The 26,074-nt window shown below is 39.0% G+C and overlaps 1 protein-coding gene across 2 annotated transcripts; it reads left to right on the plus strand.

The window, feature by feature from the left end:
- The first annotated feature begins 59 nt into the window (after positions 1 to 59).
- On the plus strand, positions 60 to 25,670 carry tpgs2 (tubulin polyglutamylase complex subunit 2). Of its 2 annotated transcripts, XM_052039650.1 has the most exons (7): positions 60 to 323; positions 8,916 to 8,995; positions 10,983 to 11,070; positions 13,386 to 13,517; positions 19,047 to 19,160; positions 21,581 to 21,744; positions 22,245 to 25,670. In XM_052039650.1, the coding sequence occupies exons 1-7, from the start codon at positions 251 to 253 to the stop codon at positions 22,470 to 22,472; spliced, it is 879 nt and encodes a 292-aa protein (XP_051895610.1). In that variant the 5' UTR covers positions 60 to 250; the 3' UTR covers positions 22,473 to 25,670. The 2 variants fall into 2 exon arrangements, with proteins under 2 accessions (XP_051895610.1, XP_051895620.1); XM_052039660.1 differs by lacking the exon at positions 21,581 to 21,744 and having other exon boundaries at positions 127 to 323; positions 22,245 to 22,448.
- Positions 25,671 to 26,074: the final 404 nt, after the last annotated feature.

Below are 26,074 nucleotides of genomic sequence, written 5' to 3' on the forward strand. Positions count from 1 at the left end.
GACGTCACGGCGGAGCCTCCCCTGTAGTCTATGTACTGCATGGGGGAGAGAGAGGCCGAGGGGAGGGAAACTACAGTCCCCAGGATGCTTTGGGTTTGACGCATGCATTGACTGCGCATCGGTGGCGGGGCTGTGGACGGGGAGGCTGGAGAGGTTGCGGTTTATGTGGAAGTAACGTTATTTTTATTTTGTGTCACGTTTATGTGTGTTCATGGTGAGGTAGAGTGGTGGGAACGAGCCCTGCACCGGGATGGAAGACGATAAAACGTTGAATATGAAGGACTTGGTAGACCGGCTGACGTTAGGTGTAACCAGGATACTGGGTGAGTGGAGGACGGTTATGGTTACCATGGAAAATAGGTGAACCGGGCTCACCGGCGGGAAGAATCTGGGCTCGCATGATAAAGCGTTCAGAAAGACTTTGAGTGAAATGGGGGAGGCGCCCTGCAGCACCCGTAGGCTCTATATTGCTATTTGCTATTTTCTAAGGCAAGAAACGGGGATGAAGACTTAAACTGCACATGCTGAAAATCTGAAGTAAAAACAGATGCAGGTATATATCCTACCCTATTAGTCCTCATAAAATGCATTACTGGTTTCTGAAAATTGTTCACAGTTTATATCATTATAGTTTGTCATATTCCTCTATTATAATGTGACTTATTTTACTGGAAGCACTCAATTAGTTAGGCAGCATTTCTGGAAGGAGAAACACAGTAAGAGTTCCAGGTCGAAGACCATTCAATAGAGCTGGGAAGGGGCCCTGTTCTGCCAAAGGGTCTTCAGCCTGAAACATTAACTCCTGTTTCAATTTCCACAAATGCTGCCTAACTGGCTGAGTGTGTCCCACCTTTTATTTTTATTATGGAACTTTGAAAAAGACATCCTTTATTGAAGACAAAAAACACCCAGCTGCTAATACAGCAATATCAGAATCAGGCTTATTATCACTGACATATGTCATGAAATTTATTGTTTTGTGGCAGCAGTACATTGCAAGACAAAGCCATAAAAATTACTATAAGTTACAAAAATAAATAGTGCAAAAGAGGAATAACGAAGTAACGTTCATGGACTGTTCAGAAATCTGATGGCGGAAGGGAAGAAGCTGATCCTGAAACATAAAGTTTGGGTCTTCAGGCTCCTGTATCTCCTCCCTGATGGTAGTAATGTGAAGAGGGCATGCCCCAGGAGATGAAGGTCCTTAATGATGGATGCTGCCTTCTTGAAGCACCGCCTCTTGAAGATGTCCTTGATGGCGGGGAGGGTTGTGCCCATGATGGAGCTGCCTGAGTCTACAATCCTTTGCAGCCTCTTTCGATCCTCCATACCAGGTGGTGATGCAACCAGTCACAATGCTTTCCACCATACATCTGTAGAAATTTGCAAGAGTCTTTGGTGACATACCAAATCTCCTCAAATGCCTAATTAAGTAGAGCCACTGGTGTGCCTTCTTCGTAATTGAATCAATGTGTTGGGCCCAAGATAGGTCCTCTGAAATGTTGCTGCCCAGGAACTTAAAGCTGCTCCCCTTTGAACCACTGACCCTTCAATGAGGACTGGTGTGTGTTCTCCCGATTTCCCCTTCCTGAAGTCCACAATCAATTCCTTGGTGTTGCTGACGTTGAGTGCAAGGTTGTTGTTGCGACACCACTCAACCAGCCGATCTACCTCACTCCTGTACACCACCTCATCGCCGTCTAAGATTCCGCCAACAACAGTGGTGTCATTGGCGAATTTATAGATGGTGTTTGAGCTGTGCCTAGCCACACAGTCATGAGTGTAGAGTAGAGCAGTGGGCTAAGCACGTGTCCTTGAGGTGCCCTGTGTTGATTGTCAGTGAGGAGATGTTACTACAGCACTGACTGTGGTCTCCTGATAAGGAAGTCAAGGATGCAGTTGCAGAGGGAGGTACAGAGGCCCAGGTTTTGAAGCTTGTTGATTAGTACTGAGGGGATGATGGTGTTGAAAGCCGAGCTGTAATCGATAAACATCAGCCTGACATATGTTTTGCTGTTATCTCGGTGCTCCAAAGCCGAGTGGAGTGCCAGTGAGATTGTGTCTGTTGTAGACTTGTGGCGGTAGGCAAATTGCAGTGGGTCCAGGTCCGTGCTCAGGCAGGAGTTAATTCTAACCATGACCAACCTCTCAAAGCCAATGTACCAATCATTTCACTACAATGTATACACTCTCCCTAAAGGTGTATACATAGTCATTGTACACTCTGCTGTCTTCTTGTAAAACAAAACATTTTAATGATGTATAGATAACCAACGTAATCAATAAACTATTTATATATAAATATACCATTTAGATATTCCATTCAAATATTAAGTCAACAATAATAAATTTGATGAGCCTACAGGAGATTTTTTTAATCTCTGTGATGTTCTCAACTATAAGGATGTTGTCGTTACTACTCAATTATAATTAAATACCTTCACTTGTAGGTTGTATGTCATCTGTTTAGGGTGTCTTTGCCTCCTGACCCTTGTCCTGTCCTGCAAATCCTGCAATTTTGATCAGAGTTTATTCTACATATCATGTTCTCAGTTACCACTCTCCTGATCGTAAACATACACCAACAAATTTAAATGCACATTTCAGGATCTGTAAACCACGTTCATCATATACTTCCTGATCACCAATACTTCTACTGACAACTCCAGACAGGCACAGTCGTGTAGCGGTTAGCATAACGCTATTACAGCACCAGTGACATGGATTCAATTCCAGCCACTGAGTTTGTACGTTCTCCCTGTGACTGTGTGAGTTTCCTCCCACATTCCAAAGTCATACAGGTTAGGAAGTTGTGGGCATGCTATGTTGGCACTGAAAGCATGGTGACACTTGCAGGCTGCCTCCAGAACATTCTACATAGATGCATTTCACTGTGTGTTTCGATGTACTTGTGACTAATAAAGAAATCCTATCTTATCTTCATGCCGATGTGAATATTCTCAGTGTCTCCACATGAAGCCATTTCTCCCACCTTGTGACTTGTGCCATGCTTTATGGCTCCTTTTCTTTTCCACTATCCCCCTACAAGAATTGGCTGAGTTTGATGCAGCCTACAACTACACTTGTTATCCCATCAGCATCCAGCTAAAGAATACCTGTGGTGAAGCATGGGATAGTCTCACACGTAAGCAAAAACAATGCCTACCAATTACTAATGGACCACTTGGACTCTGTCCAATGACAGCTGTTTCATTGTTTCTTTCACATGCAGACAGATTGTTCAGCCTTCTCATTAGACACTGGATGATATAAGGACAGTAAAACAAATCACATTATATTAGAGCAGAGAAATATAACAAACTATGCTGATGTAGCTGTGGACAATTTTCAGAAACCAGTGATTCATTTTAGAAGGACTAATAAATACCATGAGAGTATTGAGGAAAAGAGGAACCACAGTGTACAAGTTCAAGGATCCCTTGAAGGTTATTCACCAAGTGCTGGTAGATGTGACTAATATATATGAGTACTTGATGGTCAGCAAAGATAAGATAGGACAAAGGACTCTTTCTGTGTTGTATGCTATATGGTGTAAGAATATTTGTTTAATATTAATGGTCAGGTAGCTCTAACTTCCTGAATTTACATTTTGCTGCACAATGACTTGAGATAGGGCCAGCCTACTGAGATATTGAAAACACCCAGCTCCACAAACACATCTTGCAAGATGGCAAGAGGATACTGCTCCTGATCATCACTTCTGTTCAGAGTAATCTTATAGACTCTACGTAATCACACCATCTTGTCTGTTTTGAAAAGGTGACTACTAATGGAGTAGCCTGTCCTTATAACCCAAGCCCTCCAGTCCCGGTTCACCCTTGTAAATCTTTTTTTGCACCTTCTTCAATTTAATTACATCCTTTCTGTAGCATGGTGATCAGAACTGTATGCAGTACTCCAAATGTGGCCTTACCAACATCTTGTATAGCCGTAACGTGACATCCCAACTCCTACACTCAATATTCTGATCGCTGAAGGCAAGCATGCCAAGTGTCTTCTTCACCACCCTGTCTACCTGTATCGCCACTTTCAAGGAACTATGTATCTGCACCCCTCAGTTTCTCTGTTCTACAACGCTCCCCAGGGCCCTACCATTTACTGTGTAAGTCCTGCCCTGGTTTGTCTTGCCAAAATGAAACACCTCCCATTCCTCTGAATTAAACTCTATCAGCCCATTTCTCTGAATTAAACTCGGCCATTGTATCGGCCCATTCCTCAGCCCACTGGCCCAGTTGATCAAGATCCTGTTGCAATCTTAGATAACCTTCACTGTTCACTATGCTACCAATTTCAACAGTTTTTAAATACATTATATAATCTTGTATCATGTTTCTAAAAAGTATGCAATGGGAAATGTATAGTTTTCCCAAACACAATGATATCAATTGTTCCATCTATTTTGTAGAGTACTCCTTGTCAACAGTGAGACTTATGTTTCCTGTGCCATTTATCATACAGATTTCCTTATCATTATAAATAAATCTTCTTTATTTAAATAGGTTGGTGTGTGTTTTCCAAAAATGTTCCCTAAGAAGATTGAGCCTTATTTATTATGGTGCAACCGCAATATAACACATTTTAACATCTGTATTAAAAGTTATCTACATTACAAGTAAAACTAACATCTACCTAATTTCCATCTTAGAGTTAGGGCGTGGGGTGGGGGGGAGGGGGCATGATAATAATTGCAGTATATTCAAAACAAGGTGCATTGTATTAAGGTTGTACTATATTTATTGAGTCAAAATTCTCTGTTTTCTGTTATTTCTGACGTTACTCCAACAAAATCATGGAAGGATAATTTTTATATTTCAGGTCTAGACTTTTAAATCAATGTACTAATCTATTCTAATTCCTGAACTTTAGTTCAGTCATGTGCTAGTTTAAACCCCGTCAATTCTAATATTTAACTTTCAGTAATGATGTGGAGCAGCACATCCACATCTATGTGCGATCATTGAAAATTGTTTTTGAGATTTTGTGCAAATTCCAAACACCAGCAATTCTGAAAACACACTCTGGATTAACAATTACTCCTTCAAAACGAAAACCTAAATTGGAGAACAATGTGAGTATAGATGTTTCAGATGTGACAGACGGGGATGTAAAACAGATTGGGGAGTTGTATCACTGATTAAGGAGAATATCACAACTGCAGTAAGAGGGAACAAGGGCTCATCTAGCAAAGCCATATGAGTAGAATTCAGGAATAAGATAGGTGCACTCACTACTATGGGGTTATGCTGTAGGCCTTTCAATAGCCAGTGGGAGCTAGAGGAAAAGATATGCAGGCAGATCGTGGAAAGATGTAAAAGCAACAAGGTTATTATAGTGGGTGATGTTAACTTCCCCAACATTGACTGGGCTTCAGTGCCAGGGGCTTAGATGGGACATACAGGAGGGTTTCTTGAAATAATATGTAGCTCGTCCTTCTAGGGATGGAGCTGTACTAGAAGTTATATAGGGGAGTAAGCCTGGCCAGGTGACTGAAGTTTCAATGAGGGAGCATTTTGGGAATAATGACCTTAATTTTATAAATTTTAAGACAGTTGTGGGTAAGGATGAGACTGGTCCACAGGTGAAAGTGGTAAATTGGGAGGAAGGCTAATAATAACAGTATTAGGCAGGAACTAGAGAAAGTAAATTGTCAGTGACTGTTTGAGAGTAAATACACATCTGACAGGTGGGAGGCTTTTAAAGTCCAGTTGATCAGAGTTCAGGACCAGCATGTTCCTGTGAGAATGAAAGATAAGGTTCGGGAACCTGAGATGACGAGAGAGATTGTAAGTATAGTCAAAAAGAAAAAGGAAGCACGTGTAAAGTTTAGGAAGCTGAAATCAGACAAGGCAGGAAAGAATTTAAACAAGGAATAAGAAGAGCTAAAAGGGACATGATATGTCTTTGGCAAATAGGATTAAGGAGAATCCCATGGCATTTTATGTGTATATTAGGAGCAAGAGCATAGCTCAGGAAACAGTCCACTCAAAGACAAAGAAAGGGTTTGTGCATAGAGCTAGAGGGAATGGGTGAGGTACTTAATGAGTACTTTGCATCAGTATTCACCAAGGGGAAGGATATGTTGATATTCTAGGACATGTCAGTATTAAGAAGGAAGAGGTGTTGAGTGTCTTGAAAAACTTTAAGGTGGCTAAGTCCTCAGGGCCTGATGGGATCTATCCCAGGATACTAAGGGAAGAGATTGCGGGAGCCTAGAAAGAGATCTTTGTATCCTCTTTAACCGTGGGCAAGGTGCCAAAGACTGCAGAATAGCCAATGTTGTACCTTTGCTTAAGAAGGGCAATGGACAAACTAGGAAATCATAGGCCACTGAGCCTTGCATCAGTGGTAGGGAAATCCTTGGAGAAGATTGTTAAGGGCAGGATTTACTCACATTTGGAAAAATATGAGCTTATTAGGGATAGTTATCATGGCTTTGGGTGGGGAAGAACCTGTCTCTCAAATTTCGTTGAGTTTTCTGAGGAAGTGACGAAGAAGTTTGAGAGTAGGGCAGTGAGTGCTGACTGCATGGACTTTAGTAAAGCATTGACCAGGTCCCTCATGGTAGGCTTGTCTAGAAAATTAAGTCACATGGGATCCACAGTGAGTTGGTAAAATGAATCCAAAATTGGCTTGGTCACAGAAGACACAGGGTAATTGTATAGGGTGTTTCTCTGACTGGAGGTCCGTGACCAGTGGTATTCTGCAAGGATCAGTGCAGGGATCTCTATTATTTGTAGATATATATATGATTTGGCTGAAAATGTAGGTGGTCTGATTAGTATGCAGCTGACTTGAAGATTGGTGGATAGTTGTGGATAGTGAGGAAGGTTGTCAAAGGACACAGCAGGATAAAGATTGGTTGGCCATTTGGGCAGAGAAATGGCAGATAGTTTAATCCGGACAAGTGTGCAGTAATGCATTTTGGCAGAGCAAATGCAAGAGGAAAGCATACAGTTAATGGCAGGACTCTTGGGAGCATTAATGTCGAGGGATCAGGTTGCATATCCATGGCTTCCTGAAAGTGGCAACGCAAGTAGGTAGGGTGGTTAAGTAGGCATACAGCATGCTTGCTTTCATCAGTCAAGAGTGTTGAGTATAAAAGTTGTGAAGTGTTGCAACTGTATAAAGCTTTGGTTAGGCCACGTTTGAAATATCGTGTGCAGTTCTGGTTGCCGCATTATGGGAAGGATGTGGAGGCATTGGAGAGGGTGCAGAAGAGGTTTACCAGAATGTTACATGGATTAGAGAGTATCTGCTATAAGGAGAGGTTGGACAAACCTGCATTGTTTTCTCTGGAGCATCAGAGGCTGAGGGGCAACCTGACAGAAGTATATAAAAGTATTGGAGGCATAAATAGGGTAAGATGGTGAGAGTCATTTTCCCAGGGTGGAAATGTCAAATGCCAGAGGGCATAGGTTTAAGGTGATGGGGAAAGTTTAAAGGAGATTTTAGGGGCAAGATTCTTTTTTACACAGAAAGTTGTAGGTGCCTGGAATTTACTTCCAGGGAAGGTGAAGAAGCAGATATGATAACAATGTTCAAGAGGCATTTGGACAGGGATATAGACCACGTACAGGCAGATGGGATTAGTTTAAGTTGGTATCATGGTCGGCACAAACGTGGTGGGCCGAAGGGCCTGTTCTTGTGCTGTACTGTTCTTATGTTCTATAATATGAAACCATCACCAATGTAAAATATCTACTTTCAACGTCAGTTTGACCAGAGACTTAGATTAATTACTTATGACAAAACTGTTTTTGTTGTTTCCAGCGGCAAGAATATCTTGTTCAAACCTGAATCTGAAGTTATAGACCTATTGTGATGTCTTGAAATGGTTTTCTATGTTAAAGAACTTGTGTAGACATTTTGCTTTGAGTTGTTGCTAGGTAAAGAAGACATTGGAAAGCTCAGTGGTTATTGGAACTCAAGATCCCACAAGTGGATAAGGTGGTTAAGAAGGCATATGGCATGCTTGCCTTCATCAGTTGGAGCATCCAGTATAAAAGTTATCTGAGCGCTTTCCTTGAGGAAGTGATCAAATTAATGGATGATAGCTGTTCAGTAGATATGGGATACATTGATTTTCAGAATGTCTTTGGGTCTCATAAATGTTATAAAATACTATTTTGGACTGACACTCAGATGTGTGCAAGAAAGTTGTTAGCTCGAGTTTGGGAAATTTTAGTCATATTTACATCATTTGTACGTGCTGGCAAGTAGAAGGGAGTTCTAGTGATTGTAGTTGATCAATCATTAGAGAAGTAAAAAGAAAAAGGAAGCGCATGTAAGATTTAGGAAGCTGAATTTGAACTGGACCCTTGAGGAATATAAATGAAGCTGGAGAGAACTTAAAGAGGGAATCAGGAGGACTAAAATAGGCCATGAAATGCCCTTGGCAAGTAGGATTAAAGAGAATCCCAAAACATTTTATATATACATTAAAATCAAGGATAACAAGAGTAAGGGTAGGACCACTCAAAGGCAAAGAAGGGAGTTTTATGCCTGGAGCCAGAGGAAATGAATGAGGTACTAAATGAGTTGAGGGTACTAAACTAGGGAGTACTAAAACTTGGTTTTTTTTTTACACAGACAGTTAAATAAGCAAGACATAGAAGGATGTGGGCCTATTGCAGGCAAATGGGATTAGTATAGTTCAGCATGGACGTGGTGAACCAAAGGGCCCCGTTTCTGTGCTGTACAACTCTATGACTTGATGAATTTAAATTCCCCTTCTTTCATGATGTGATTTAAATCTGTGTCACTGTCAGGCTAGTTCAGTAATTTCACAGCTATGCTACACTTCCCCACCTTAAATAAAAACAAATGATGTTAACAAATTGATTAAACTACAATAAATGGTCTACAACTATACTTACTCTTAACTTTTATTTTAGAAAGTCAACCTGGTGTGACAGAAGTTAGATTTGTAGAAAAAGAGCCAGCAGAGCGTCATATGATTGTCTCATGGGAACAGGTGAGCAATTTTGCATTTTTACAGGAGACCCTGCCAAAGGATCAGCTATCATCACCCCTCTTTGCATCCTTCTGTAGAATGCCCATTCACTTGTGATCAAGCCCTGTACCATTCATGAACTTATAGTGAATGATTAGTTTGGCATAAGATAAGATATCTTTATTAGTCACATGTACATCGAAACACAGTGAAATGCATCTTTTTGCGTAGAGTGTTCTGGGGGCAGCCTGCAAGTGTCGCCACACTTCCGGTGCCAACATAGCATGCCCACAACTTCCTAACGGGTATGTCTATGGAATGTGGGAGGAAACTGAAGCACCCAGAGGAAACCCACACAGACATGGGGAGAACATACAAACTCCTTACAGACAGCGGCCGGAATTGAACCTGGGTCACTGGCACTGTAATAGCATTACACTAACCACTACACTACCGCGCCTGCCCTGCACACTACCTCACCTGCCCTACTAATGGCCTTGATGGAAACATTGCTGAAGAATGATGACACCTACCTTCTAAATGAAGCCACCCCACCAATTATCCTGCCTGTGCTGTCAAAATGCTGCTGTGGCTCTTAAATACAAATCACACTTTAACCTGTCCCCATAATCATCTGGCACTTTCCTTTGTCTCCTTTAAGCATCTTATCTTATTCCACCTGTCTTATCGAGGTTCTATGCCAACTTCCGATATAAAGTTATGTTTGCGTTTAGCCTTGTTTCGCATTTCCCTTTTTTTAGGAACCACTTATAATTTTTTTTGTGGTATCTACCTCAATAACAGCTTCTATTAAATGCTAAACCAAACAGTTATTTCAGCCATTTTAGATCTGAACCTTGTACTGTCAGTTGACTATTTGGGAGAAGTATTCCCACACCAACATAATTCTATCACACACTGTGCAATTACATTAATTAGAAACAACTGTACTTTTCAAATTCAGCAATTCTTTAACTCATAAACTTATTCACCTTTGCATCCAAAAAGTATAAGACTGCAGCAATGAAAAGTTGTGAAATATTTTTGTACTCCAGAATAATTTTTGCATAGTGAACAGTGTGGCAGCTGCAAGTAGGACTCAATAGTGTTTTGTATTCCAACCAGATCTGAAAATGAATTCACAAAAACAGAAAATGATAAAAATACTGAACCATTTCTCACGGCATTTTCTATTTGTACTTCAGATTTCCAGCATCCACAATATTTTGATTTTGAATGAATGCCTAAATGGCGAGGGGAAGAGACCGAGTAATAGTTTTAATGGGGCCATGATTATAAAAGGTGGAGTTGAGGATGTGAGTGAACAGATTGGAGGCTTTCGAGCTGTTATGTTGAATGTAAGGACAAACGATGCAGACATCCTCCTATTCTAGTGACATCCAGTGTTACTAAACCCCCATCTGGCATTCCACCAATCCACTCAACTCCATTACGCTACTTCTCAATTGTGGAAAAAGGACACAAGATTTTTGAAAGGCTACTGGTTTATGGTTCCCACAAAAATGGGATGAAATCTCAGAAATGAATTCCCCTTTACAATCCTAGAATACCATGTAATAAAACAGAGACATAAGAGACTGCAGAGTCCAGATGAAGGATCTCAACCCAAAATGTCAACTGTCCATTTCCCTTCATAGATGCAGCATGACCTGCTGAGTTCCTCTATCGCCTTTTGTGTTGCTGTGTAATAAAACAGAATTTTTTTTTTACTACTTTGGTATCCCTGAAATAATGAGTTTTGCATTACTTTAATGTCACTTTTGTTGTCAAAAAATAACATAGCCTTCACCTTATCATGAGCATTTGCTTGTTGAAGTTTTAGTGGCATTTAGTGTACTTTCAACCAGCAACTTAGAGAACAATGTATTAGGATATTCAAATAATTGAATGAGAAGAAAATGCTCATTTCATCAGTCTTACATGAACAATCCTGAAATAAGCATTTTCTTAAATTAATACGTGAACAATTTAGTGTTTTTGTTCACAGAAGAACTGCTGTTCACTCCCAGAGGATCTGAGGAACTTTTATCTAATGACTGATGGTTTTTTGATGACCTGGAGTATCAAGTTTGATGGTAAGACTACTGTGGTGAAATTGTTTTTCATTCTACTGATCAATCTTCCATGGCATTGCACAAGAGGCAGTTATAGTATTTAGGTGAAGTGTGATTAGAGACTGGGCTCATTGTACTAGGATGCAAAGAAATAAATCATTCTTCTTGATGTGTATATTCTTTTTTTTATAAATTCTTTTGTCTACATTTAAAATGAAAACCTCTGGTATGAGCTAGTCCTATTAAAATCACGTTCTACCTGTGATAGCATTTTAGTGTTTCAATAAACAAGAGAGTGTAATTATAATGTGAGAAGTTTGTGAAGGCTATTTCACTTTCAATCTGGGACATAAGAATTTAAAATGGAAAAAATGGGCAGTAAGAATCTTAATAACACTTTATGTAGTGTTAAAAATGTATGAGATGAGATATCTTTATTAGTCACATGTACATTGAAACACACAGTGAAATGCATCTTTTGTGTAGTGTGTTCTGGGAGCAGCCCACAAGTGTCGCTCTGCTTCTGTAATTTAAAGATTCTTGAAAATAATCCATCTTAAACTGCTGATAGGGCCAAGTCTGAGATGGATTTGACCCCATGGTGTTAAAAACTTGGGAATGAATATCACATGGGCTTTGTAAATTCAGCTTTCATCTGAGATGCAAGTTCAAATCCAGTCTAATGTTAGGGATTAAAAGGCTTATTTGTCACCTGCATAGTTCAGTATGAATTGAGTCCAGGCAAACTAAACCCTGTTGCCCAACAATGCATTTGTATTATAAAATTGGCCAAATGCTAACACACAGTTGCCCTTAATCTTCTAGTCTCTCCCCCACACAATGATGGCAACTGGCGAAGGCCAGAGATGGCAGTATCCTGCAGCTCAGACTGTTTCCTTCTTTGTCTGTTCCTCACCTGCACTCAAATTTTTTCTCATCATGCTTTTGACTTTTGTATCTTTTTTTAATAAAAATATTTTAAAATGTAATTTGACTAAAGAAAGACACATTCACGACTCTTGTATCTTTTTCACATTGCGCCTCCTTTTGCACTGCTTTCTCCTCTCTGGCATCCTTCTCTTTTTCTCAGGGCTAGGGCACAAACAAGATTTGTGGGAGGTTTAGCTTGGTGGAAGAGAAGAAGAGATGAGTACAGCAGAGGCAGATAAATGGTGGTTTTCGATCTTGACAGTCCAGGAGCTCGTGTTTACTGGAGGTGAGGTCAGAATTGTCAGCTGGTTTTAAGGAGACAGGTCATCTTTGCTTTCCATGATGATCTCAAAGTTCCAGGCAATTATGACAAAGGAAGGCAGGCCAGATTTGGTATTTAGTGGCTAAGCCAGTTGTCTGCTCTGCACAGACTTATAAATGCAGGCCAGAAACTGGAATAACAAGTTGGATGGAGTAAAAGTTATACTGGAGATGACAATTTCAATGATGGAGAAGTATGAGAGCATCTCCATGATTGGCTTGTATCTGCTTCCACCCCAAATTATTATTGTGGACCAGACTAATGTGTACTTTTTCTTGACTTTTAATCTCTGTAAGCAATTTTGCCCTATTTCTATAACAACCTCCAGTTGTACAAACATTCCCTCCTTCATGTATCCAGTCCATGCCTTCATTCATTTGAGCCACGTACCTTGGAAATCCCTCTGCCTTTCCATCTCCTTTTAGATCCACCCAAAAGCTGTCTTTTTTTTTAATTAAGCCATAGGTTACTCCTTCAGTATAATGCACACTTCACAACACTATAAAATGTCTTTATATAGCATTAACTATGCTACATAAATACAAATTTTGAAATCACTTAAATGCTGGAAGATTCTGGCCTCAGTTTTGCAACTTGTGAAAGCTGGTTGCCCTGTTCACCTAACAAACAATTATTTTACTATTAATCCATTGCCTACAAAATGCTTGGAATGTCCTGATGATGTTAGGTACTCTGTATCAGAGTTCTTTACAGTATTAACAATGGATGGCTGTAAAGCTGCTTGACCGCTTCAATCATTGAAGTTGGCAAAACCACTGACCATTCTTCTTTTTCTATATTAATCTGATAATGCTAAAAGTATAAAAAACAGCCTTGAATTGCTTAGGAATATCAACAAACACAAAGATTAATTTGCAATTTTAGTGTTGCTATTAATTCTTGTGGAAAAGATTTTTAAGAGAAGCATGAATCTATTTGTTTCATTTTTCCATCGTGGTATAAGTAGAAGATTATAAAGCTGGTACTGTTGAGGTGAAGTCTGTTGCACCACTTGATACACTATAGAAGTGATTTTTTTTTCCTTTGTTTTATCTAATTTTATAAAATTGTCTTTCTTTCCTAGGCAGTAACATGCAATTGGGAACAATGGTAATCAACAGCATTTCAACACTCTGTCGACTGGGCACAACATCCTTTTACAGTTTGCCAAATGCACCCACCTTAGCTGATCTAGAAAGTGATACAGATGATGAAGGTACTGTCGTGTCAAAATATCAGGGGTGTGGGGGGAGGAGGTGCTGCATGAGCACTGCCTCAGCACAGGTAACTTGCAGCATTCACGGAATCATAAAATGTTTCTGATAGCAGTTGAAGCCCCACCGCCAGGATGATCAATTTTCACTGTTAACAACATTCACAAACATGCAGTCACACTTGGGACCTTTTTTTATTAACAAATAAAATTATAATTTTTAAATAAAGGTTTTTCTTAACATTTTATACACTGAAAGAAAACTGAATATTGAACATAGAGTAGATGTGGAGAGGATGTTTCCAGTAGTGGGAGAGTCTGGGACCAGAGGGCACAGCCTCAGAATAGAAGGACATTCCTCTGGAACAGAGATGAGGAGGGATTTCTTTAGCCAGAGGGTGGTGATTTGTGGAATTCATTGCCACAGACAGCTGTGGAGGCCAAATCATTGGATATATTTAAAGCGGAGGTTGATAGGTTCTTGCTTAGTAAGGGTGTCAAAGGTTGCGGGGAGAAGGCTGAGCAGACTCGATGGACCAAATGGCCCAATTCTGCTCCTAGGTCTTATGGTCTAAAACACAGAAAAGAAATGCAATGAAACATTGAAATTGCATAACAAAATATTTCTCTTTTTCTGACAGCCAAAGTTTGCCATTTATTTTGAAAGAGATTGCTGTGCTGCACCAGGTTTAGCCTGTTGGAGGTTTCCCAGCCTGACTCCATGGGTAGTCCACCAGTGTAGCACGAGAATATTTGGCAGGCTGGAAGATGCAAACTTAGGCAAATACCAACAGTTGAAACCTGTTGGGAAAAGTGAATAAGTCAAGGAAATTCCACGGTAATTAAGCTTCAACCAAATTGATATAGGTCTAGTATGTGTAAGCCAGACACAAAGCAAGGATATCAAAATTTCTTTGCTAAATGACATTACTGAGCCAGTTGATTGTTTTTTTTCCAGCAATCTGGTAGGGGTAGGTTTATCATTACTATTTGTTTATAACAAATTCATTTAATAAATTATCTGACTTTAATTTCCTCAACTGCAATGAACATGCTTTAGGTCTCAAATAGATCTTTGCATTACTAATCCAGCAGCATAATCAAGATGTTACCCTATCCATTCAATTATCTCTTGCTAAAGCATGCTACTTCTACCACTTAATTTGCACATAGTGCTGTGTTGTAATCTCATTTATGTAACCCTGGTGTTGCTCCTGACATGTTCTTCAGACCTCATTGAACAAAGTTTGGCCTGTTGACATAGAACAATACAGCATGGAACAGGACCTTCGGCCCACAATGTTGTGCCAGTCTAATTAAATTAGTAATCAAATGCCCAATTAAACTAATCCCTTCTGCCTAAATATCCATATCCTTACATTTCACGCACATTCATGTGCCTATCTATGAGTCTCTTGAATGTCCCTATCATATTTGCCTCCACCACCACCCCAGGCAGCACATTCCAGGTACTCACCACTCTCTGTGTGTAAAAAAAAACTTGCCCCGCACATCTCCTTTGAACTTGCCCCCTCTCACCTTAAATGCATGTCCTCTGGTATTAGGCACTTCAACACTGGGGAAAAAGATACTGGCTGTCTATCTATGCCTCTCGTATTCTTATAAACCTCTATCAGATCTCCCCTCAGTCTCCACTGCTCCAGAGAAAACAAATCAAGTTTGTCCAACTTCTCCTTATAGCACATGTCCTCTAATCCTGGTAAACCTCTTCAGCACTCTCTCCAAGGTCTCCACATCCTTCCCATAATGGGGTGACCAGAACTGAATGCAATACTCCAGATGCGGCCTAATTAGAGTTTTATAAAGCTGCAGCATAACATCCTGACTCTTGAACTCAATGCCTCAACTAATAAAGGCAAGCATGCCATATGCCGCCTTTACCACCCTATCAAACTGTGTAGCCACCTTCAGGAAGCTATGAACTTGGACCCCAAGATCCCTCTGTTCATCAGCATTGTTAAGGGTCTTGCCATTAATAGTGTACTGTCTCTTTACATTTGATCTCCCAAGGTGCAGCACTTCACATTTAGCTGGGTTAAACTCCATCTGCCATTTTTCTGCCCATATCTACAACTGATCTATATTCCGCTGTATCCTTTGCCAGTCTTCTATGCTATCCACAACACCATCAGTCTTCGTATCATCTGCAAACTTACCAACCCACCCATCTATGTTTTCATCCCAGTCATTTATATACATCACAAACAGCAGAGGTCCTAGGACAGATCCCTGCTGAACACCACTAGCCACAGACCTCCAGCTAGAATAAGTCACATCGACCACTACCCTCTGTCTTCTATGGGCAAGCCAATTCTGAATCCAAGCAGCCAACTCACTGTGGATCCTATGCATCTTAATCTTCCAGATGAGCCTCCCATGAGGGACCTTGTCAAATGCCTTACTTATACCCATGTAGACAACATCCACAGCTCTACCTTCATCAATCACCCTCGTCACCTCCTCAAAGTACTTGATCAAGTTAGCAAGACACCCTGCACAAAGCCATGCTAACTGTTCCTAATTAGGCCATGGTTTTCCAAATGCTCATAAATCCTATCCCAAAGAGTCCTCTCCAGTAACTTCCCTACCACTGGCATGAGACTCACCGGTCTGTAGTTTCCAGGATTATCCCTGTTTCCCTTCTTGAATAATGAGACATTAGCTACTCGCCAGTCCTCCAGGACCTCGCCTGTAGCTGGAGAGGACACGAAGATCTTGGTCAAGGCCATAGCAATCTCATCTCTTGCCTCTCTCAATAACCTGGGGTATATCCCATCAGGCCCTGGGGACTTATGCACCTTAACGCTCTCTTAGAGACCCAACTCCTTTATCTCGAAGTGCCCTAGCATTTTAGCACGCTCAGCACTGATCTCCCTATCGTCCACATCTTTCTCCTTAGTAAGTACTGATGCAAAGTATTCTTTGAGGACCTCACCCACATTTTCTGCTTCCAAGCACATGTTCCCTCCTTTATCCTTGAGTGGTCCTACCCTCTCCCTAGTTATCCTCTTGCTCTTCATGTATGTATAGAATGCCTTGGGATTCTCTTTAATCCTACTTGCCATGGCCCCTCCTGGCTTTCCTAATTCCCTTCTTGAGTCCTTTTCTGGCTTCTTTATAATCCTGAAGGTCTTTGTTTGATCCTAGCTTCCTAAGCTTTACATATACTTCCTTTTTCTTCTGGGCATGCTGTGTTGGCATCGGAAGGGTGGCGACACTTGTGGGCTACCCCCAGAACACTCTACGCAAAAGATTCATTTCACTGTGTGTTTCAATGTACATGTGACTGATAAAGATATCTTATCTAAATTCACCACCTCTCTTGACATCCAAGGTTCCTTGTCCTTGTCCTTCCTTCTTACTGGAACATACTTGTCCTGTACTCTGTGCAGTTGGTCTTTAAACACCCTCCACATGTCAGAAGTGGACTTACCGAAAAACAGTTTTTCCCAATAAACTCTCCCTAGTTCCTGCCTAATACTCTCATAATTTTCCCTGCTCCAATTTAATACTCTCCCGCAAGGTCCATATTTATCTTTATCTATAGCTATCGTAAAACTTAAGGTGTTGTGATCACTATTCCCTAACTGTTCTCCCACTGAAAGGTTGGTCACCTGACCAGGCTCACTACCTGGATACATCTAACAAATTCTGCCGCATCTAAATCTCTTGCACTAAGGAAGTCCCAGTTTATGTTAGGGAAGTCCCCCACGACAACAACCCTATTGGTTTTATACCTTTCCCTAATCTGCCTGCATATCTGTTCCTCAATGTCCCAGCAGCTACTGGGGGGTCTGTAGTACACCTTTCTTATTTTTGAATTCTACCCATAAAGACTCAGTGGATGAGCCCTCTATTATGTCCCCTCTGAGTGCAGCTGTGATATTGTCCCTGATTAGTATTGCAACTCCACCCCCACGCCCCATTTTTACCTCCTCCTCTATCTTTTCTAAAAGATCGAAACCATGGAACATTAAGTACCCATTCCTGTCCCTCTCTCAGTCAAGTCTCTGTAATGGCCACAACATGGTTCCATGTTCTAAGTTCATCACCCTTACCCATAATACACCTAGCATTAAAATACACACACTTCAACCCATCCGTCATTGTGCCTATTACATTGCTCCTGCCTGTTTATACTGTTCCTGACTTCTCCCTTCTTCTGAATCCCTCCACCTTCTGACCCAGTGCTCTGGTTCCCATCCCCCTGCCAAACTAGTTTAAATCCTCCCGAGTAGCACTAGCGCATGGTGGTAATTGTAATGAATATCTCAAGCTATGGTGTTGTCTTTTGTGGAGAAATGCAGTTCTGCTGCTAATGATCATGCACAGCACCTCATGAATCCCCATTTTTGATTAAGATAAGATATCTTTATTAGTCACATGTACATCGAAACACACAGTGAAATACATCTTGTGCATAGAGTGTTCTGGGGGCAGCCCGCAAGTGTCGCCACACTTCCAGTGCCAACGTAGCATGCCTGTACATCTTTGGAATGTGGGAGGAAACCAGAGCACCCGGAGGAAACCCACGCAAACAGCACATAAAACTCCTTACAGACAGCGGCTGGAATTGAACCCTGGTTGCTGGCACCGTAATAACGTTACGCTAACTGCTACACTACCATGCCTGCCATGATTATTAAATCTATCTCATTTTAGAATCATGATCATACAGGACAGAAACAGGCCCTTTGGCCCACCATGTCTATGCCAGCTGTTAAGTGTGTGTCTATATTACTCGTGTTTTCCAGCACGTTCCATGGACTTATGTTATGGGGCTTCAGGTGCTCATCTAAATGCATCTTAAATCTTCTGAGAGTCTGCCTCCACCATCTCCTTCAGGCAGAGTGTTCCGGATTTCAACCACTCTCTGGATAGAAGAAAGTTCTTCCTCAAAAATCCTCTAAATCTCCAGCCTTTAGTTTAAACTTATGCCCCCTGGTCATGGACACCTCTGTTAAGGGAAAATCTATCCTATCTGTACCCATCGTAATTTTGAATACTTGAGTAAGGTCCTTCCTCACCTTCCTCTGTTCCAAGGAAAACAAACTCACAAACCCATCCTATCCAATCTCTCTCCACAGCTGAAATACTCTATCCCAGGCACCATGAGTACTAGTGAATCTCCTCTGCATCCTCTCCAGTGCAAGCACATCCTTCCTATAGTGTGATGATCAGAATTGCACACAGTATTCCAACTGTGGCTGGCTAATGTTTTATATAGTTGTACCATAATCTAGTTGCTGTGCCCAGGCTAATGAAGCTCTTGTAGTCCCATACATCATAGCTCATGTTTCCCCAAAATTCTCTCATCAACTGCAGGAAGCCAGTCTGCCACTGCATATCTTAGGATTCAGCCAACTTGCTCATTAATGGACCTATCATACATATCACTTTTGGTATAATTTCTCTTACTGACAAGTGTGTCTCCAACTACAGGTTATATAAGATATAAAATGTGGTGTTTAATCAACCTTATTAATTGATCTTTTTATTTTTTTAAATAAGATAAAGAAGAACCTTACAAGAAACCCCGTTTTAATTCACAGTGTCGAATTTTTGAGTTGGACTGTTGTAATGGAAATGGGAAAGTTTGCCTGGTTTACAAAAACATCCAATCAGGTATTTTTTTTAAATCTAATCAAAGTGTTGTAGAAATTAGTGGTTATATCTGTATGCATACTTAATTGTAACAACAATTAAAATTGAAAGGGAAAGTAAGGATCCTTAAGTGATTCCTCTAAAATTCTAAACAAATGAATTTCCATTCAGCTATCTCCTGTTTTTTCTTCTTTTATTTCAAGTAGTTACAATACTGGTTGCACTAAAACTTTTGTCCTCTCTGAACTTCTGCTGACAGTTCAGTGATAGAAATTTCTACTGGTCTGTAAATAGGTATGAGATAGAGTCCTCCTCGAGAGACTTCAGCATAAAATCTAGATCATCATCGTAATGCAGTGTAGTACTGCACAACTGAAAGTGTCATGTTTCAAATAATGTATTAAACCCAACCACCACCCCCCCCCCCCATGTGACCAGGTATATCTCGGTCCTCTTTAACTAACACAGAAGCTGGTTTCAATGTTATTGTTAAGGCTTGGTGCCATGAGTGCCCAAACTATATGCTTCCTTGGGTACTCTGAGTGGGGGGGGGGGGGGGGGGGGGGAAATTCCTTTACTCCCTTCTAATTCTCCTACCAATTACCTTAAATACATATCTCCACGAGTTATTGGTTTCTCTGTTCTGGAAAGTAGATAATTCCTCTTCACTCCATTTAGGTCTCTCATAATCTTACAAACTTTAATTAAACCTCTTAATTAAATCTCCATTTAGTTTCCTGTTGTTCCAAGGAAAGTAATCCTGGCCTGGCCAATCTCTCCTTGTAACTAAACTTGTCCACCTCTGCCCTGGCAACATAGTTGGAAATCTTCTCTGCATTTTCTCCAGAGCTGCCACCTCTTTGTTGGTAACCAGAACTGAACACAGTACACTAATTGTAGCCTAATTTTTGTTTAATCCAAAATAAAAACAGAAAATGCTGGAGGCATTCAGCAGGTCAGGCAACAGTTGTGGAATGAGAAGCGGAGCTAATGTTTAAGGTCAAAGACCCTTCATCAGAACTGAGAATGAGAGAACCCAAATTGGTTTTAAATTACAGAGAAAGTGGGGCATGCATGCATTGAGCATAGAGGAAATTCTCTGACAGGGTGAGGCTGGGATTACTGTGGAGTAATTTCTGGAGGTTATCTGGTTGATGGTTTTAATGAGGGCAGTTAGAGGAAAGAAAATGGAAGAAATGCTGTGAGATAAAGGTAGTTAGAAAGTGAGAATACAGACAAAAGAATGTGCAAAGGTGTGAAATGCAGGGCTGTTAGACATGCCCAGGATGATATTCTAATGAAGAGAGAAAAACTGTGTCAATGTCACACATGGATGATTTACAGTAGAAATGGCCAGTTCAGGTAACTCACTATATTTGGCTGCATCAGAAGTTGTGGAATTTGATATTGAGTCAAATAGGAGAGTTGACTTGAAGTCAAGGATTAGACATATCATTGAACAGCTGAGCAAATTCCAAAGGCTATGTAGCCTACTGCTGGTCCTTCTTGTTCTTTTGTTTTCTTCACCTTGAAAGCTATGAAAGATAAACATGTTTATTTTATAGTTTATTTACTTCAGATTTACCTATAGCTCCAGTTTTTGTACCCTGAATATATTTTAAACTATTGCAATTGTTTAAATTTATTCATTGATTCTATGCATTTCTGAAACACAGTTTCAAAAAAAATTGTTCCATATTCCATGTCCATTTGGAATATAAATTTAAAGTTTGGTGATTAACAATAAAATAGTATATAATTTATTAAAATGGGAATAGTTCAGGGTTGGGCTTCTAGTAACTTGGATATCAGATTCAATCATCTATTTCCAAATTCAGTAAAGCCAGGAACGTGGTTATAATTTTCAATTTGCCACAAAATCCACAACATACCATTTTCCAAATTTCTGTGGTTGGATACTTAACAAATATGACTCATACTTTTACTATATTTAAGGCTAAATATCTTATTAGCTGTTGCTTGGCATTCAAAACAAATATACTTTTAAGTGCAGAGAGAAAAATTTGGCATGGTGTAATCCAAAGAAAAGGTTTATAATTAGTAATATTCAATCACTCCACAAGCTGTGTTCATACCACTGGTTATTAAGTTAAAGAAAATGTACCAATCTACAGAAGCCTGACATGGATGCTATTACTGATGAAAGACACATTTCAAATCAAAATCTATTGTAACTCACTGATGATTTCACTCACTGACATTGATAAGATTCTATTGTAATCTCAAAATGTACCTTTAAGGTAAGAAATCAACTAGCGATACAAAACTTAAGGAATTTTTAATCATTCATAGATATTTAGTTTTATTTTTCTCCCTAGTTAAACATTTGAATGTGTTATTTTTAATATTTAGTAAAACCTCTTTCAAAGAAAAAAAAATCAAATGTCCTGATCATTTATAGATAAACTTTTCTTCCACAGGAGTTGTATCTTCTTGTGCTGAAATCTGGTTCTTGGATAGAGCACTTTATTGGCATTTTTTAACTGATACATTCACAGCCTACTATCGACTTATGCTCATTCACTTGGGACTACCCCAGTGGCAGTATGCATTAACAAAATATGGTATTAGTCCTCAGGCCAAGGTAGGATGTACTATATTTTAATAAGCAGTAAAGTTTCTTTTCAGATGAACAAAATAATGCTAGTCCATAGTAATAATGTGCAGTTATAATGTTTTATTGAGCTGTTTTCATAAATTCAGAAAAGAGGCATTCTAAATTTCATTGCTTTGGAGAGGTTTTTAACTGTTTGTGGCTCAATTTGTGTACCTATAAAAATCAGGTAATTCAAAAGGACTTCCTTAAACAAATTGGAATTTTTTAGTCTTTGACTTATATGGAGTCAAAATTCTGGTGCATACCCAGAACAACTGTCAAGTATTGTCAAATCAATTATTCAGATTTGTCAGCATCAAAATATTGTGCCATACTTTAAGAAATCACAGCTGTTAATGAATAGAGCATGGGCTTTGGAATCTTACCAATGTTTTACTTAAGCTTTTTCTTCAAAAATTATTTGCTTTTTCCATAATATTTTGTGGCAAATTGGATATAATTTCACAACATATTCTCTTTATTTTCAGCAATGGTTCAATATGTACAAACCTGTTACCTACAATCCCAATATTGTAGCAGATGACGATGTGGCTTTCATTAATAAGCTGGATCCTAACCAAGTCTTTAAGAACAAAAGTAAACTTCAGCCCACAAAGAAAAAGTCTTGTGTACAGCTAGCTGGACCTCAGAAGAGTCAGACCAGTGTGGTCACTAACAAGAACGTATCTCAAATGGCAAGTACTACAAAAAAATGATTCCTTAACTTTTATGCTGACATCTGGAGTAATTCGGATGCAATCATTTTCTTCTGTTTTGTCACGTGAGCTGTTCTGCTTATGCTGCTGTCACAAAGAGGTAAGATCAACTAGGTGAAGATAAAGAATATAATATTAATCCGGCTTCCTGCAAGTACAGAAAAGGTGGTGTATGAATGTTGTTAACATGAATGTACATCATGATGCAAATGCATGATTTGCAAACATTACCAAAAATACATGAGGATGAAGGCTCTCACTGGAACAGTACTAGTGTAAATAATTACCAGCCCACAGTTCTTTTAAGTTTGTTCACATTTTACACCCAAGTTTCAAATCTAAATGAAGTATGTTATGTAAATAAAATCTGTGGTATTATCTATTTTTGTTATCCTCAATCAGATTTCAGTTGTTTCTGAAGCAGCACGTTATTTTAATAATACAATAAATAATCCAGTGCAAGATTACTGATTTCATCCCAGAATGCGTGTAATTGATAGCCAGAAATAATTTTTGTATGGAGATTATTTATTGGAAGTTTGCCCCTCCATATTTCCATTCATTCCCACTGAAAGTAGAAATAACCTGGGTTTCACAGATGTGCCCACAGTTAAATCTTTTTATGGGACAACAGCCTTAGACCATCTGAAGGATAATCTTTCAGTTAAAATATGTTTTTAATCTGAACAAAAGGTATGTTTATAAGAACACCGAGCAGTAGTTACCTTTACGTCATATTTCTTAGCTCTAATGTGCATTTTTCTAAATAGTTGTTGAGAAAATTGTTGATCAGCTAGAGAGTAGAATTTTTCTTTGCTTCCTTCATTAGCTCATTTAAGTGAATGTTGAAAAACCAAAACAAGTTATTTTGACAGGAAAATTGTGATTTTTGTTTTCAGTTCTCTGCTTCTTAATAGTAATTTGATGCCTTTACTGTGTTTGAAGATAATCTAGTCAGACTTTAATAACTGATTTACTTGAAACACCCTTGGTTGTTTAACGTGGTTCTTGATGTATGAATCAGAGTTTTAGAGGTTAAGGGAATAAACAGGTATGGGGTTAGTGCAGGAAAGTGGCAGTGAAGTAAAAGATTACCCACAATCATATTGAATGATGGAGTTGGCATAAGGGCCTAATGGCATTCTCCTGTTTCTATTTATGTCTCCATGAAATTTCAGATTTAATCAGTCTATTTTTAAATATCTCTTTTGGTTTGCATAATATCAAACCTCAGTATAACTACCTGACATGCTTTGTGCTTCTCTTACTTTGGTTTAATTAAAATTGATTAATTCATGGGCCTTCCATCAGTTATTTAGCTATTTGAGGGTATGGTAAGCTGCAGTTTACAAAATTGTTTTCCATTTCCTAACAACTGATAATGGAAAATCCAGGTTAATATTGGTCTTTATCACACAATGGTGCAAAATTGGTGCCAAAGTGAATCTTCTTTTGACTCCAACTCTTGAGGATACTGTTGATTAGAAACCTTTTGCACCACCTACTGCTAGATTCAGGCTAACATGCAACTGATGTTAATAGTCTGCCATGTATTTCTGTAACATTCAAAGTTCACATATGCCATATTTTCAGCTAAGACCGAGCACAAATTGGTATTCCTCTTGGTAGCTACCTTGCCAAAATTAGAAGTCTCTACTAGTATAAGGAGAGACTCTCTTGAAATATCTTGATAATTCCTTTTAACTTAAATGTTTTCTACCTGCCAGGAATACAAAATAATATTTAAATATTATTTAGATTAAATTGCTTTATAGAGATCTCTCATAAGAGACAACCAGTGCTCAGCATAATGTAAATATTTTTTTGTGTCCTTCATTGAACTTCCATTTGCTTAATATGTGCTCAGTGAAGTGTCAAAAATATGGTACACTAATTGCACTCTTTTTTAAATTGCACTGTAAAGCCACATCAAATTTATTCCATCTACAAACATTCTATTGAGATGTCTCTACAAATTTACAGTCTTGGAAGGGGATTAAATCAGTCACTTTATTTATAATATTTTCTATCAATTGCATTATTTGATGTTATGTCAGTGATAACTCCATTGAACAAGTAGTAAATGAAACTCAAACAATCTTCCTTCTTCATCTTTTGTATTAAGCCCACTTAATAGGTATTTACAACTAAACAACCTAATCAATTATCTTTGTAAAGGATACAAATTTAATTGGCTTATAGCCCATGACAGATGATCATTTTCTGCATAATAATATTGCTTGGCTTGTTTTAATTTACTACCAAACTGCAGTACGTTAATAGTAATGTTAGGTTACATATCTTTTGGGCTGCCTTGATTCTTTGAGTGCTAGCATCATTACATGCTGTAGAAATAAATTGAAGTTATCAACAAGGGAAATCATGCATATCATTACAGTAAATCTTTCAAAATAGTCATTTTTTTTCCTTCAGAAAGCATAAAACAATATAATTAACTAAACTTGTCCAAAATATATATCCATAAGGGAAAATTGAAGTGGTTGTCTGACAGTTTAAGGCATGAGGAAAACTTTCACCCAAAGAATAAAGGCAGCTATTTTCATCATTCATATTTTCTCGAATGAAATGTAAATGTCACATTTTATCAGGTATTTTGTCCTCAGCAAAAAAACAGAAATTCATTACATAATGCTTAAATTTATGAAACAGGCATTTTTAGAACATTCAGACAATAGCTGTGAAATTTTTTTTGCAAGGATAGGCAACTGTAGTTGTTAACTGTCAGGAAGCAATTGTCAGATTGGGGCTAGTGAAAGGAGGAATACACTTTTTTAATGTTACCTGTGTCAAAAGAAATGCTTTGAAAAGACGACAACCCTTGTGATTATCTCCTACAGCTTGTGCTTACTCCTGTTCATAAGAAAATTCCACAGTAATAACCACAAGAGGCCATTTTTTTTTACAAAGTGTTCAATGCCAATGATAGATTGCTACATGAATTTGTGTAAAGACAATATTTACTGGTATTTTGTTATGAATTCCTGATAAGAAAATGCTTTTACCAAAAAAAACACCTAGAAGTTAGATTAATATTGTTAATAGTGTGGGTGGAAGAGGGAGAGGGTGGGAGTTCAACATTATGTAAATATTTGTTTTTCATGATGATTCCTATCTATGCAGGCACAATGTGCACAACTATGCAGATTGCAGAATAAATAAAATTAAATTACACTATTCAAAATATATTCCATTATTTGTGATCTTATTTTTAAATCAGTTTCTTGGATGTATCAAAAACAGTATGATAATACATGGGAATGTGTCAACGCGCCAAGAAAAGATATTTTTGAGCGATATTGTGACTTAAGACTAAGATTGACATCTTTTTATTATACACTCCATAGGGGTGGTGAATGGTTTGCATCCATCCAGTTCTGCAAGATCTGAGATGGTTGATGAGACCAATGTGGCACATAAGACTCTTCCACAGATGGGGCATGAGCTGTTTGATGGGGTGGGTGAGTGGGTGGTTTGGGAATGGGAATGCTCCTTCCACTGTTTATGCTGGGCTTCTGCATCTTCCTGATAAATGAACTTGAGGTTCTCCACGCCATCCCGAATGCTGCTGCTTCATTTTGAGC

This window comes from Pristis pectinata, chromosome 2 (assembly GCF_009764475.1).
Source record: "Pristis pectinata isolate sPriPec2 chromosome 2, sPriPec2.1.pri, whole genome shotgun sequence".
NCBI classification, from domain to species: domain Eukaryota; kingdom Metazoa; phylum Chordata; class Chondrichthyes; order Rhinopristiformes; family Pristidae; genus Pristis; species Pristis pectinata.